This window comes from Epinephelus fuscoguttatus, linkage group LG6 (genome assembly GCF_011397635.1).
Source record: "Epinephelus fuscoguttatus linkage group LG6, E.fuscoguttatus.final_Chr_v1".
NCBI classification, from domain to species: domain Eukaryota; kingdom Metazoa; phylum Chordata; class Actinopteri; order Perciformes; family Serranidae; genus Epinephelus; species Epinephelus fuscoguttatus.
Window position 1 is genome coordinate 35,721,050 of NC_064757.1, and position 15,385 is coordinate 35,736,434.

Consider the following 15,385-nt stretch of genomic DNA (forward strand, 5'->3'; position numbering starts at 1 on the left):
TCATCCAGTGGGATTGAATCTGTCCACATGAATAATGACACAAAGAGATATTAATCATTAACAGTGCACTCAATAGGTAGAGAGATTTAATAAAAGTATTTGTTGGAGGTTGAGCTGCTCTGAAAACACAAATAATGTCATTGGTTCAGTTAAATCTAAACAGGATTTTGGACGAGTAATGTAAGACTCAGACACAAGGAAAAATGTGAACATCATGCTGCCTTCAAATGGAACTCGTGAGCTTGTGGTTTCAACATAGAAAGCCATGTACACAATATTCTTGACATTCAAGGGGTTAACAGTGAGAACACTGCTGCTAGGGAACAGCAACATAAACACTACTGTCGGTGTCAAGAAGCCACCAAGGCTAACAATTAAGGAAGCTACCATAGTGCAGGAAATGCAAAGGCATTATGACAAAGGAAAAAGGTGAGGCCATTTTCTGCAAACAAATTATTGAATTACGATGAAAAACTCTCCATCCATCCATTTTCAACCGCTTATCCAAAGCTGGGTTGTGGGGGCAGCAGGCTGAGCAAAGTATTCCAGACGTCCCTGAGCCAAGACACCCTTTAGAGGAAAATCATTTTGGCCGCTTGTATCCGCGACCTCATTCTTTAGGTCACTACCCAGAGCTCATGACCATAGTTGAGGGTTAGGACGTAGGTGGACCAGTGAATCAAAAGCCACGACAGTCTGGCACAGCGCCCACATCACCGTGTCAAACTGCAAATCCATGCCACGCTCCCTTCTACCCTCAGCTGTGAACAAGACCCTAAGATGCTTGAACTCCCTTGCTTAGGGCAGTAGCTCATTCCCAACCCTGCAGAAAACCATGGCCTTGGACTTGGAGGTGCTGACTCTCATCCTGACCACAAAGATGCAATTCAGAGGTCACAAAACTGGACCCCTTTTTCCACACAGCTGTGCCTTGAGATCCTGTCCATGAATATCATGCACAGAATTGGAGACAAGGGACAACCCTGGCAGAGGTCAACAACTACCTAAAATGTGTTCTATACAACTAAAATTTGAATTTATTAACTTAGCATCCACCACAAATTCCATGGCTTCCGCTATTTCTTAAAAAACGGCAGCAAACGCATCACAACTCCTGAGATCGGAGCTTTCCAAACGTTTCCACTTAGGAGGTTGTGAATGCAATAAGAAGGGGAAGTTCATATGGACTCTTCTCATGAACATGTTAACACATCCCCACTTGAAGGCAGCATTAAAAAGGAGGGTGTTAAACTCTCTTGCTACTGTTTAACTCACTTATCTAGGGTCACCTACAGCTTAACTGACATTTCAAGAAAGCTGTAAACTCCAATTAGGTTTGCCTGATAACTGAAAACCCTTAGAGGAAACGTTCAACATTTTCTTGCTGCAAGAAGCTAGATCCAAGAGACACATAGCTTAGCCTAGCATAACAACTGGAAAAAGAGGGAAAACAGCCCTGCATTATCATAAGATAACAAAATCTGCTACTAGCATCTCTAAAGTTCACTATTTAACGCTTAGTATCTTGTTGGTTCAATCCATTCAAAAACTTGTTGGCAAGCGAATTTTGGTTACAGAGCTAGGCTAGCTCTTTCTCTCTTTTTCTGGTCACTATGCTGAGATAAACTAACCACTGTTTGATATCTATCTATGGACAGATATTAAGTTGTGTGTCCACTAAACACTTTCAGTTGAGTACCGTTAGAACTGGTATGGAACCCGTATGAGACATGGTCCTTAATGCTAGGTCTGTCTAGCTTTTAGTCAAACCATACAGTTTGAAAATGAGGCACGGCTCCAACTAGAAAACCATGTTTTGATGCATTGGATGTGCTGAATGTGCATATTAAGTTAGTACAGGAGGAGGTGCACATTAATAATCCTCCAGGACTGTGACATGCACCAGAGTTCATTTGTATCTGGACTCAGACCACCTCTTCAAGAAGGTCTCGGTCCGGTTGTTTTGGTGCACACCTGAGTGCGATTGCTGTGTTCACACGAACCGCACTTAGGGGGCAAACAAACTTAAGTTCGACTGAACTGCACCAAACAGGACAGGTGTGAAAGCACCCTTAAATGTAGGTGGAGTTGTACCAGATGATAATTGCGTAACAGCTTCATCCAGCTCTTGTTATATTTTTTCCCTCACCAGCGATGCAAAGGAACGTGATTGTCCAAGGAACAGGATTGCATGCCAACATTTTCAGAGCAAAAAAAGAACAGGATGGAGTGTTTTGGGTCTAAATAGTGTGTTCGTGGTTTGTGTCAGTGTCATGGGGGGGTAAGGAAAAACAAACCAAATCATATTGGTACCGTATACAACTTTTGACAATGGAAACACAAAAAATAACTATTCTAATGTTAACAAACTGAACTGAACCAGACTGCTTGGTGGGAACAAAGCTTTAGAGTGGTATCGATCTTCTTGTCCAACTCTCAGCAAGAAAGTGAGTAAGCATATCTCCGGAGAGGTCGAAATTCAAGTGATTAGATTACTTTGTCTGTAAGAGCACTTTCTTATATTTGATAACTTTGAAATCACCTCAAGTGCAGCAGATGTATACGAGTTTGGGGAGAAAGGTGCAGGAACATAACAATAACTCACACAGTGATGAAAGAACACACTGACAGTGGCTATCACTGTAAATCTGTAAATGCTAATGCTGTAAAATTGTAGTGTGTACTCACTGTCCTCTGGAAGTATGAACCAGGAGCGTGACCAAGGTCGATGTGGCGGGACATACACAGTTCAGCGCCAACATGGCATACTTGAACTCCTCCTCACACACTACATGATCTGAGTGAAAATGAATGAATTGCAATTTGTTAAGAAGTGTATGCTTTTAAGAAAATTAAGATAAAACAAAGGCTGGTAGTCTTCCAGCACTTACCTGCAAACTTAACATGGAATTTATTTTCAGGTTTGAGAATTTGGACGTAGAGAGGGCAATTTGGAGCGAAATCTTTGGCAGCCCAAGCCCTCAAAATAGTCTGGTGATCCTGCGGGGGAAGCAATAGCTCTATTTTACTCATGCACAGACTCATTTGTAAACGCAATCTGAATTTTATGGGCCATAAATTTGGCCTCAGCAACTCAGTGTGTGCTCCCAGTACTCAATGGCAGCTCCAATAGAATCATGACATCATCTAAATATCTCAAACTCTCTCGGCTAATTTAAACAGGAAGCAGAGTGTGAAGGGAAATTGCTCCATTTAAATCATCGTGAGAGGGTTTGCACTGGAAAGAGAGTTAAAGACTGCTTCGATAAATTGTTGATGCGACTCACAGCAGCAGTCCGGTCGACCTCGTTCCTGCTGCTGAGGATGAAGCAGGCCTCAGCGTCGTCCATCCTGGAGATTGACAGAGAGACGAACAGAGAGAAACACAGACAGGCAGGTTCACGGGTTGGCAACTGTGAAGAGGACATTCATCCAAACGTAAAATTATTTACAGAGATCAATGCTTTAAAGAAAAGCCAGGCAGGGATGAGTGTTAATGCCCTGTGACAAAAGGTTAAAAGCTGCATTCTAGCATGAAAACCATCTGCTGTTATTTGTTATTATTAGAGTCCAGTGCTGGCGACACATGAGGAGCAGAGTTCATTCATTCATGACAGAAAACTCACGTCCTCTGAACCTGAAAACTAAAATCTGAAATAATTGTAAGAAATCTTTCAGCACAGCAGGGTTGAGGAGTCTATGAGGCTTACTTGGCTGGGTGATTTTATCTAATGCAAATCAGTGCGTGAAATTGGTGCAGCACCTAATCACCTGCACAACTTTGCACATTGAAGAGGTGCTTTTGAAAAAGGGTACAGGCTCCTGGTTAAATTGATGATTTTAATTTCACCTCCATCATGTGCTAGTGAGAAGTACCTAGACCCCATTTCACTGGTACCACATCATCAGCTGCAAAACGTCCGCCAGCAGCAGAAGCAGCAAAGATCCCCTGTAGTGACACTAAAACCATGAACGGCACACTGGTGGCGCTGCAATATGTTTCAGGGACAGAGACGAAAATTAACGGTTTAAACGTGTCCCAATGTGATCCATCTCAGTTTTCATCGCGGCCTACATATGTGGCCTTTGATGTGAGCAGATGATCAATGTAGAGTGAAATCCTATTACACTGATGTGCAAGCAGAGGGCAGCCAAGTGGACTTGTAAGTACCTCATCCTCTAACTGCACTTCAAGGACTCAAACTTTACATTTACATTTTAAGTAATTTAGAGATTGTTATCCAGAGCCAAAAATGAATAAAACATAGAATGTGTGCTAAACTCAAACCTTTCAAGGACATGACAGACACGTTCAATGACTTTACTAGACAATAACACAGACCCTGGTATCACACTGAACTGCCATTTTGTTTCACTTCCTTCATCAAAATCACACATGGTGGCGGCAATTCAAGAAACCAAACGTCATTTCATGTAAATACACTATTCAGTGCCTATGCACTTTTATAAAGAATGATGGAATCAGAGATGACTCTCCCATCCAAAATGATCGCTTGTATATCAGTTTACGAAAGCAGAGTGTGTTGAATTTGTGTTTTTCTCACATGCCTTCACGATGACAAAAGGACCTAAAAGTAGGGGTTTGTGTTGTGTCAAAACATCCATTAATAAACTCTCACACAACTCGTGCAACCTTGCTATTAAGAACACTCAACTCTGCTTGTCCATTTCATTGAGCAGCATTCAAACGCACGTGCTTGCCCAGGCGCCCCTCTCGTCTGTGCATGGGGAGGTTTTTGCTGAAGGGCTTTAAATAGTAATGCTCTAGCAAAAATGTATGCATGCGTATGAGTTCAAATGCACTGGCTGCCATGCACGAGACCGGTAAAGTGTTTAAAATCCTGATGTTTCAGCAAAATTACATGCGTTTGACAAGTACTGAGCACACAACTGGATAAATGAGACTTGAATTATAGCGCACAAGTTGTGTGAGAGTATGTAAATGGATATTTTGATATAGTTTTGCTGTTGTTAAACGTGGACCCCTTCACTTCCATTCATCAAGAAATTTCTCTGTTTTTGGATTCTTCGTTCACCATGGAGGCATGCAAGAGAACAAGGTTACCTTTAATTAAATGTAACATGGGATGAGTAACTAATATCCAAGAGATTGTTTTGTGGTAATGTGTTCTATATGCATTTGTCTGAATACATGCATGACATGCTTTCACTCACTTGGCCCTCATCAGGTCCTGGTCTTTGAGGGCAGATCCTTGAAGGTAGATGACCCTCTGGGACCACAGAGGGATTTGGAGGATACGGCGGACTTGAATGTCTATCTCCGTTGGACACAGGATCACCACATAGTAGTCCTGCAAAACAAGGGATATGAATGCATCACTTAAATCATGCTTAAAGTTTTACATAATGAATGCAGATTAAAGGTCCAGTGTGAAGGATTTAGGGAGACAGAATGCCAAAAAATGGTTTATAATATCCAGAACTATGTTTTATTGGTGTATAATCACCTTAAACTAAGAATCATTGTGTTCTCGTTACCTCAAAATTTATATCTACATATGGAAAGGGTCCTCTTTCACGGAGTTAGCCATGTTGTTGCTACAACAGCCAAAATGGACAAACCAAACACTGGCTCTAGATAGGGCCATTCACGTTTTTGCATCGGCCACCTTAGTTCTCCCTCATTCTCGGCACACAAGTGAAGTTTTAGATAATGTGATATGCAAACTCATCACATGATACTACTAAATCCTACAAACTAGACTTTTAAGTGTGTTATTTGTACAGTGTATGTTTAAAATAGAGCTTTTTGATCCCCTTCATTCATCTGTCCTGCATATCCATTTATTCCGCAGGAGTACTTCAAGAAATACTTTGTTCAAATTGGAAGTCAACATGTACACTGAAACATAAATTTGTTGTCAACCTGCTTATCACATAACCATTCCTGTGCTGATTTATTTAATGTTTATTTGTATGGGGACAAGTACGTAGCATAAATTGATGCCACACACTTCAGCATTTATAGCCTAAGCTAATTTGCAATGCCAAACCCTAGATGGACCTTTACAACAAATGAAACTCAATATCAGATACACAAGAGACAGTGCAAAACACAAACTTAACAATAAATAGGTACATTAAGAACACAAACTGATGGCAAAAGCAGCCTCTGATTTATCTATTCGACTGCTGTACATACTTGACTTTCTGAAAAAGATCCTGTTTCATTTTGGTACCTGTAGTCTCGGGTGAGCATAGAACTCGTTGAGGAAATCCATCAGCAAGTCGATCTTCAGCGAGCTGACACACAACACCACATGCTTCTCTGTCTGCGCCCGGTGTCGGCTGTAGTTCCCTCCTAACTTCTGGCTCTCCATCCACAAGTATGCTAGTTCTTCAAACTGACACAATGACAGCAGCATCGACGTGATGTCAAACGCAACAAGAATGTATTTAATAATAAAAGAGATAGATTTGCTGTCCGGACACAGAGGGTGAAAACACCAGGGTGAAAACTGCTGATGGCGTAGTTTGCCAGCAGCATGAGTTCATTTCTACTTCACACACACTTTGCTCTTCGGGGACAGTAAACACTTGAAGTGATGAACATGTCTGAGATCTTTAAAAATAAATAACACAGCAAATAGGTGGATTTATCATGCAGCCGGCGTGAGCCAGCGTGACTTGGCCCGAATTCTGAGTGAGATGTGCAGATTTTGTCTGTAGCCAAAATGTCAGAGAAGTAAGCCCTTTATGAATTTTTATTTGCTCTAGCTGGTGATAGCTGCAAGAAAATGTCATTTAATATTTGATCATATTCCAACGAAGGTCAGCAACAGATGCAGAACATCACAAGAATGCCTGATAAGACAGGACCTAACACAAGGTTTACTGAAGCGTTGAACCCTAGTTTACTCCACAGTCATTACCTGCAGTGGGAGCACCACTAGGGCAACACAGATGAGAATGACCACCAGCAGCTGGGAGGGCCAGATTTGTGGCGTGACGTCCCCGTAGCCCACAGTGGAGAAGGTGACGATGCAGAAATAGAAGGAGTCAAAGAAGGAAAGGTGCTTCCCGGCTCTCTCTAGATGCTGGATCCCACAAGCTCTGCAGAGAGATGAGGAATTATACTTAATGGTGTTACATCAGACATATCTCCTTGGGGTTAGGACAATTAAAATATGTGAAGAGATACTTTACCAGGGTAATCTACTTCTCTCAGTATTATGTTTCAGCCTGGCGGGCTGGATATCAAATTCAATTTGCCCAAGATCAAAGGGCACCAGAGTGAAGACAGATTAGGCTCCTGATCAGTATGTCATTTAAAGTGACAGTATTGATTGCTCTGTCAGTTCCAGCTCCCTTCTTGTGCTAATTTGTTTGAGTTTTTTTCTTATTGATAAGTTGCAGATTTAATGAAACCCCGAGGCAGAGGGGAATGAGAATTACTAACTGGACAGGGTGGAGTGCATGAGATGGGTGTTGGGTGCTGGCCAAGGCACAAGAAAGCCAAGAAGTGGAAGCTTTGATTAAAATAAACTGGTGTTATAAAAGTGGAAATCAATGAGGCTAAAGAAATGAAGAAGGATGGAGGAATGAGAACGGCCATGTGCGTATTTCCCTCAACTTAACACTTTTTCCTGCTGTGATTTCTTGAAGTTTAACAAGTGTTTGGGGCTTTAAAAATTATTTTCTAACAATTGACAGGATGAAACCCAAAATGTTTATGGGAGCAAGAGGAAAAGAGTGAGAGAGGGGTGAAGACTAAACAGAGAAAGGTAGGGACACTTTGATTTGTAGCTGGCAAGCTAACAAAAACAAGAAAACCCAACAACACAGTGCAGGAAGAAGAGAAAACATTGTTTATGTCAGTTAAAGTGTGGTCTTGTTTGACAAATGTTAGTGGACAGTGAACACTGGTCCCCACATGGCAATACTCAAAACTTGGATTAATTTCACAAAAAAACCCTTTGAATCTTTTGATTGGTGGACCCTTACGAACTAAAGGAATGGAAATAATCAAGGAACAGACACAGACTCAGACTTTATGACCACTTCAGAGATTCAGAATCACCATGGCAAAATATAACGAGTATGAGTGAGATCAAGTTGTGTTGTGTTAGGTTGTGCTAACCGGCAGAGAGATCAGGAGGAGAGCAGCTTATGATCGAGATGGTTCTTCAGCGCCACAGCCAATGGCAGCAACAGCTGATGTCCCCCACTGCCCCAACATCACAAATGGATTCTGGTTCAGCGGGAAACACCGAATGCCTCTAATAATGAGCTCCAATTCCATCAAAGCATCGCAACTTTTTTTTGGCAATTTACATTTGTACCTACCTACAATTTCATTGCAAAAAAACGCCTATAAGCATCGCAACATGCTTCACAATTTTTTAGAGAAGCTGCCGTAAAATCAGGCCCCAACAATCATAAAAACATCTTTCATCTTGCCAGAAAAACTGTGCACCTTTGGCGCCGCCACTGGGCCGATGACAGCACAGCACAATATGTCAGCTCACAAGACCTACATTTTCAGTGTCTGCTTTTACAACATGTATATAGCTTCTTCCAAACAATCTGCCCTTTCCAAGATATGCACACTACCCACTGTGGTGGAGATAATGTTTTCTGGGCCACAGTTCAGGAAGCAGATTCTGCAGCGGGGGTCAGTGAACAGGCCTCAAAGCCTGTCTGTGACTAACAAGAACAAAGGTTCACTCACCCAGTGAAAACCAGACACAGTAAGGTGCAGATGAGGATAACCACCTGGTTGAACATGGCAGAGTGGGTCCTCTGGATGGCACGATGGAAGTCGTTCTGGATATGATAAAAGAGATATACAAGTTTTACTGCCATAAAATACATTTTCCATTCGGGATTACCAATTAAAATATTTGTCTGTTCAGTCAAAGTCAAACAAAGCTAGAAAAACTCAGTTACTGTCTTTATACTTAAATGTATTAATGCATTAACGTTGCCTTGACCTTGACGATGGTGTGGATATAAATTAACACTAGAAAAACACACAGTCTATATCCATCTCCACCGTCTTCTCCTCTTGTGGAACATTGTTAGTATTATATCGTGCTGTCTTCTACTCCATCTTGAAATGTAGAAGCTCACGACTCATTTTCAGCTGCACCTTGTTAGCATGTTCTGCCTGCCACCGCCTCCCATCACCGCCTCTCCAAACTGTGCCTGCTTTCTCTCCATGTGCTGGGTCTGCTTGGCCTCAGATTCTACCATCTGCCCAACTACCGCCTTGGCGTGAGGCGCGTACTCTGTCATGGTCTCATCTGTGTCACAGCGAGAGAACACACTACACCAGTTGGATATCGTCTAATTACTTTGAATTCCATGTTCCCGTCACTTTGCACCTAGATGGTAAATTCTGGACAATATTGATACTACAACACCAGAATTCTGAGCTCCAGGCTTTTTTTTTTTATCTCTTCTGTGTTTCTGTGCTGCTTTGCAGTGTCTTCTTCTGTTTTGTTTTGCCTGCAGTTGCTGTTGGTTCTGCTTTCATTCACAATGTGCTATGGTCTCCCTATAAATTTCATTTATTATTCTCATTTACAGCACGGGGCTACAGTACATAAAGTATTTACACACTTTGCAGTTGCATCACCGACCCCCAGCAGCTGTAGCTGGTTAGATAATGCAGAGCTTAATGGGTAATAGCTAGCTCTCTACGTTCAGGGTGTCTGCAGGTATCAGACAGTTAAATTTAATACTTTTTAAAACCTTTTCAAGATCATTTTACACCAAGTTTAAGAGTGATCTTTGGGCAAATCATCTCTTACTTATTCAAACAATGCAGGTAAGTATAAACATAAGTATACGTGGTCATGAGCAGAGGTAGGTTTAATGTAGGAATACGGTAATTACGGTGAGTTAGGTTAATCTGCATTTTGCCAATGGGTAAGAATAAAGTGAGCAACTTCAAGTTAAAGACAGTAATCGGTTCAGTGGAGGGTTTAAAGATATGTAACATCATAAATGTGGACTTACACACGAAAGAGCTCGACTATAGAAGAAATTAAAAGACAGATAAATTAAATTAGATAAAAGGTTTGTGGCAAAAATTCAAATTCAGGACTATCTAATTACTTTTAAGGCCTATTATTTATTTAGAAAAATTAATTATAGACATTTGAAGAATAATGGCACCTTATAAGGCCCATCAGACACCCTTTATGTAACCATACAAGATAGAAAGTGTAGTATGGATGTGGTTTCTTTTCTATACTGTTATTTATCTAAGAGGAAATTCATTTTTTCTCTGTTGTCATATGGACACAGGCCCGAAATACACACACATGCACAAACAGGACCTATATGTGCAATAAATGGAGGGATGTCAGAGTGAGGGGACTGCTTTGGACAGGTGCCCCAAACATTTGGGGGTTCAGTGCCTTGTTCAAGGGCATCTCAGCATTGCCCAGGTGAACTGGCACCTCTACAGCTACCAGTACACACCCCAAGTCCATGAACGGATTAACATGGGGTGTGTACAGCTACCAGCACACACCCCATGTTAATCCGTTCAGGGACTTGAACCACCGACGCTCCGGCTCCCACGCCAAGTCCCTATGAACTGAGCTACTGTTGCCCCATTTGTGTTTTAAAGTAGTTTAGTAACTTGTTAGTGGTGGCTGGGGTCAGCCAATTTGTGCTGTGTGTAAGTAGAATGTTATCTATACATTTCGGTGCCTTTAGTCTATATTGGCATTGTAGTCTGTTCAGTTGGAATCTGCATGAAGTCTACTAGCCATATCCTAACACTTGCACCAGTAAAGTGCCCATGTGAGTACTCTGACCCCAATTGTGTGTATACCATAATCATTATTAAAGTGCCTGCAATGACGATGTCTCAGACTAATGTTTATGTCGTGTAAAACAAGTGACCTGCTATTTAGAAACATTAATTTAGCTTCTAGTTTAAGTCGCACAGAGTGATAAGGTTGCTATTAGCATTTGTTAGTGCTAGCACTGCTGGCAGTGCTGTTGTTGTGCTTGTGGGCTAATTTTGTCTGTCTATTATCATCATCAATAAAACTAATGAAGATACCACCCCAGCATCCCTGTATCTTACCACAGTGGTCACATAATCCCAACCAACTACAGTTACAGTCCAATTTACCAATCCTTTATCACAATGGATGTGAGTCTGTTTAATCTTAAACTAAAAGTAAACGGCCTAATTTAACCTTTTTAGGCAATTGTAACATCTTTTCTCCAAACAAGATTCAGCCCAGTTAACCTGAGCCAATGGTCTGTGTTGGCTTTGATAGTCAACTAATTAGCCAGTGGGCTGATTCATCACAGTAAATTGCATTAATGGTAACAACGTTACACAAAATGCAGCTAATAACACCAACTTCAATAAGATATACTGACTTGTGCACAATGTCAGCTTAACTGAATTCTGTCCAGGCTGCTAAATTGCATAAACCCTCTCAGCCCTTAGCGCCGGGGCTACTCGTGAGCTGTGGGCTTTCGTACGTCCGCCAAAGGATGGATAATGTACCTTCAGTTGTGCCATTTCCTACATAATGCAGCTACGGTTTGTACAGTACAATAAACACATTACTGAAAACACTTACGATCATGTTCTCCAGGGCTCCTTTGGCTAGCCAGCAGTTAAGAAATACAGGAACGAATATGTTTCTTAATGGAGGCCAGAAGATCTAAAGGAGGAAAGGAGGGAAAGACGGAAGAGAGAAAGGGTGAAATAATGGTAACATGATGGGAAATCATTAAATTAATATGCCTCTGGATGAGGTACACATGGTATTGGAGCATTAACATTTGATTATTGGACTGCACTGAGCTAAATTATACCAAAATGACCTTAAGCCTGTGCTAATACATCGTCTATGGAACATACCGACTGCTCAGTTGATTAAATGAATTACTCACTGTGATTATAAATGGCACTGAATTGATCATCTCCAATATGAAGGTTATCTGGAAGATCTGCTCCCAAATGTTCCCCTGGAAAGGAAATAGATGGGAAATTATTTAGTGAACCAGTAAGAGTGCAGATTGTTTCAAAGAGAAGTGTAATTCCAGTAATAATACAACTGGAGGAAGTCAGATGACTCAGGAAAACAATACAGGCAAGAGGGCAACACTTGTGTATGCTGTGAGTTGTAAGACCTTGTTGTTCTAATGGGAGAGAGCAATAAAATCAAACATGTTTCTTTCTTTTGTACCAATGTTCTGTATTGATCTGAGATTATTAGAGCTGGAATGAAGAGGTCAGTCATTAACGCTGGGTCAGCAAACAACACTCCTCATTGACCTGTTTTTGTTCTCGAGGCATTCAAATCAAAGAGCTTGTTTGTGGGGCATGTTAACGATGATTAGCTGCTGTGTAACTGAAACACAATTATCATAGTCTTTGTAATTGAATCTCTTTATTACTCCATTTTTATAGATTGCATGACTTTTTGAAGAGTTAACTTTGAAACTACTGTACATGTATGTTGCATGCTCTTTCTTTTAGACACATATTATGTAAATTAACTTTATTAGTATCCTTGCTTTATAACTTGCTGAATGAAGTATTCAACAAAGCCTTAATTAAAGGAAAGCTAAGAAGAAAACCACTAGTTTATTTTAAAGTGATACTGTAGTTGGGATCTTTTGAAGTGGGATTGCATGAGGTACTTAATCATAAAAATAATAACACTTTATATTAGTTAACAACGATCATAAAATAGACTTTAATAAAATACACACAACATCATTCACACATTAAAGGCACCAACAAGGAAGCTAGGCAATGTCCTGCTGTGGACGGGGGTCAGCAGTAAAACATACTTAAAAACGTCCCCAAATCAATACCAGTTTAAGTGTACGCTATGCTGAGAATATTTTTACTGCTTGTCCATCTATGCTCTTGTCAAAGCAACCAGTCTTTCCATGCAGTAGAGTCATGGCTTTCCTGATACTTGCCAAAAGTATCTTGTTTGGGACAGTTTCAGGTATTTTTCCTAAGTATAACGTGACAAATTAATAGACTAAATCCATCTTAATTATGTTATGAATCTCAATCTGCAATTTTTGGGCATGCCTAGAAAACATGATAATGATTGGCCAGTGAGGTTCCGCATTGCCTCCAACAAAAGCCCCAGGTCTGTAGGCCTGTTTGCAGTGCTGTTAGTCTGGGGGTGATAAAGAATTGCACAAGGCTTTTCCAGCCAACTGACCTAACACTTGTAAGTACCAAAGACACACAATAACACAGACAAACTAACTGATCGAGGCAGCAGTCCAGCAGCTTCTGTGCTCAGTGTTGTTAAATGTTTTTGTAAAAGGAGTCTGGCTTTGAAGACAGTGATATAACTGCCTCAGTTCCCTGTCGGAGATTGCTGTCTGATGGCAAAATACAGCAGTGAAATATAAGAGTACACTTGAACTGACGCTGATTTTTTCTAGACGGGGCATTTTTGAGGTGGCTAAAATACGTTTTGCTGCTGCCTCCGTCCACAGCAGTACAATGCTTAGCTTCTGTGGCTGTACTCCTTCCTGCTTCTCCAAACTGGGGATGTGCCATCTGCAATTCTCTCTCGATAATACACTTACTATTAATAAGCACCTTATACAACTCCACTTCAAAAGATCCGAACTATCCCTTAAGACCGAAATGGGCCAAGATGCAGACTTTTTCCTCAAAAAGGCGAGCTGCAGCTATTGGCACAATCAGCTAGTGACTAAATACTAATTGCATATTGAGAGCAAGCAGAATTTACAAGGTACAGTTCGGTGGTGGCTTCTGTCCATGATGAAGCCATTAAAAAAAATGTACCAAAGAAAATGACATCAATTCATTTTACAAGACTTGATTTTATCACCAGCTGAAAGAAAGCAGATTTGCTCCTCATATAATATACGCAGTGTAATTCCCTAAACGGCCTTCTGAGAAAGGAAAAAAGACATAGCAACACATAAAAGGATCAGAAAATTGCAAATAATAAAACCTAGACCAAACTTTAGAGCATCACCACAGGGGAGGGAGCTGAAACCTACGGAACAAAATGTCTGAGACAATACCAAGTCTCAGAGCAGCAAAGCTAAAGCTAATATTTCCAAACAAAGAAAATCTTCTGTAGAGACTAGCATTACAGTGAAGACACTGGACCCTGGCAAGAAGCAGACTTTATCTGTACACGGTGTGGGTGGTGTTAATAAGACAATGTCTCCTGCTTTGGTACCCATATCCCTTAGATCCCAAGACAATTTAGGCTTATTTTATTAAGATGCAAACTGGGTGAGCTTTTCTTTAATGATTTACTGTCTAAATAAAACAAATGTCCAGTAAACAGATTGCAAGGTTATGCAATCCATCCCACAACAATTTAATAACCTACACTGTACTTTTGTAAAGCTCTAATGGCTGCTCACACTGTATCAGAGAGGCTTTGTGTGGCCATAATTCAGGCTGTATTTCTAGTGTTGTACTGGGGTCTCATTACAGAAGTCCTGTCTTAACTCAGTATAGGATGATATATAATATTTATGGCAACGCAGAAACATATTTAATCTTATGATGGTAGTTTAGCTATCACAGAACTGTCCCTAGTGAAGCCAGGCTCAGACTATAAGAGTTTTAAAATCCTAACCGATTTTGATTTCCTGCTGCATCAACAACACAAGAAGAAAACCCACAGATGCTCTTCTCTTTGATCTCAAACACGCACACACTGCAAGATTTGAAAATAATGGTGCATTACACACACTACAGGATATTATTAAGATTATGAAGCTGGAGGCAGCATGGATGCACCACCTCACATGATCACATGAAGAAGCAGATGGGAACAGAGAGGAGACTGTCACGGTGCAACAACTTGCTGTAATGTTAACAATACTCTGCAGTGAAAAATAAAACCACAGCAGAAGGCTAAACAAGTGTACATGAGAAAATCTATGGGAGACGCAGTCAACAGCGAGGACTGGACGTGAGCTTTTAACTCTCAGTGTGGATATCTTTTAACAGTAATATGCCAGCTAACATTAGACTCAAGTGCTAGAATATTCAGCTGCTCTGTACTGATGTAATCATGACCATAATCAAATAATTTTAAATTCTATTCAAATAAACACAAGAAGTTTGTGCTCTAGAAAAGGATCAGCACTCAGTGAATAACCTCCTAAGCCCTCTGATAAGCTATTATGGCAAGGCTTAACTATACAGACCTGTGAGAAATGATAACTAACATGTCTTTGGGGTCATCGGGTGGGAACCTCCTTTCACCAGTGTTTCGTCTAGTTGGTCCCACGACACCTCCAGGAGGCTAGACAGTGATCTTTGGTGTCCCAGAGACACTCCACTAATGCCAGGTCTCACTGCTCCCCGCACCAACCCAACAACCTCCTTTAC

At 40.9% G+C, this 15,385-nt stretch overlaps 1 protein-coding gene across 14 annotated transcripts in view; it reads right to left on the reverse strand.

Moving 5' to 3' along the window:
* Positions 1–15,385, reverse strand: part of kcnt1b (potassium sodium-activated channel subfamily T member 1b) — a 125,362-nt gene that overhangs the window by 30,992 nt on the left and 78,985 nt on the right. For all 14 annotated transcript variants that reach the window (XM_049578120.1, XM_049578116.1, XM_049578109.1 and 11 more), the window contains 9 exons: positions 11,917–11,991; positions 11,601–11,684; positions 8,714–8,808; positions 6,915–7,095; positions 6,222–6,386; positions 5,197–5,333; positions 3,288–3,351; positions 2,892–3,000; positions 2,689–2,797 (listed from right to left, as the gene is read on the reverse strand). In XM_049578120.1, the coding sequence (XP_049434077.1) occupies positions 2,689–2,797; positions 2,892–3,000; positions 3,288–3,351; positions 5,197–5,333; positions 6,222–6,386; positions 6,915–7,095; positions 8,714–8,808; positions 11,601–11,684; positions 11,917–11,991 (1,019 nt within the window). The remainder of the gene's footprint in view (positions 1–2,688; positions 2,798–2,891; positions 3,001–3,287; positions 3,352–5,196; positions 5,334–6,221; positions 6,387–6,914; positions 7,096–8,713; positions 8,809–11,600; positions 11,685–11,916; positions 11,992–15,385) is intronic.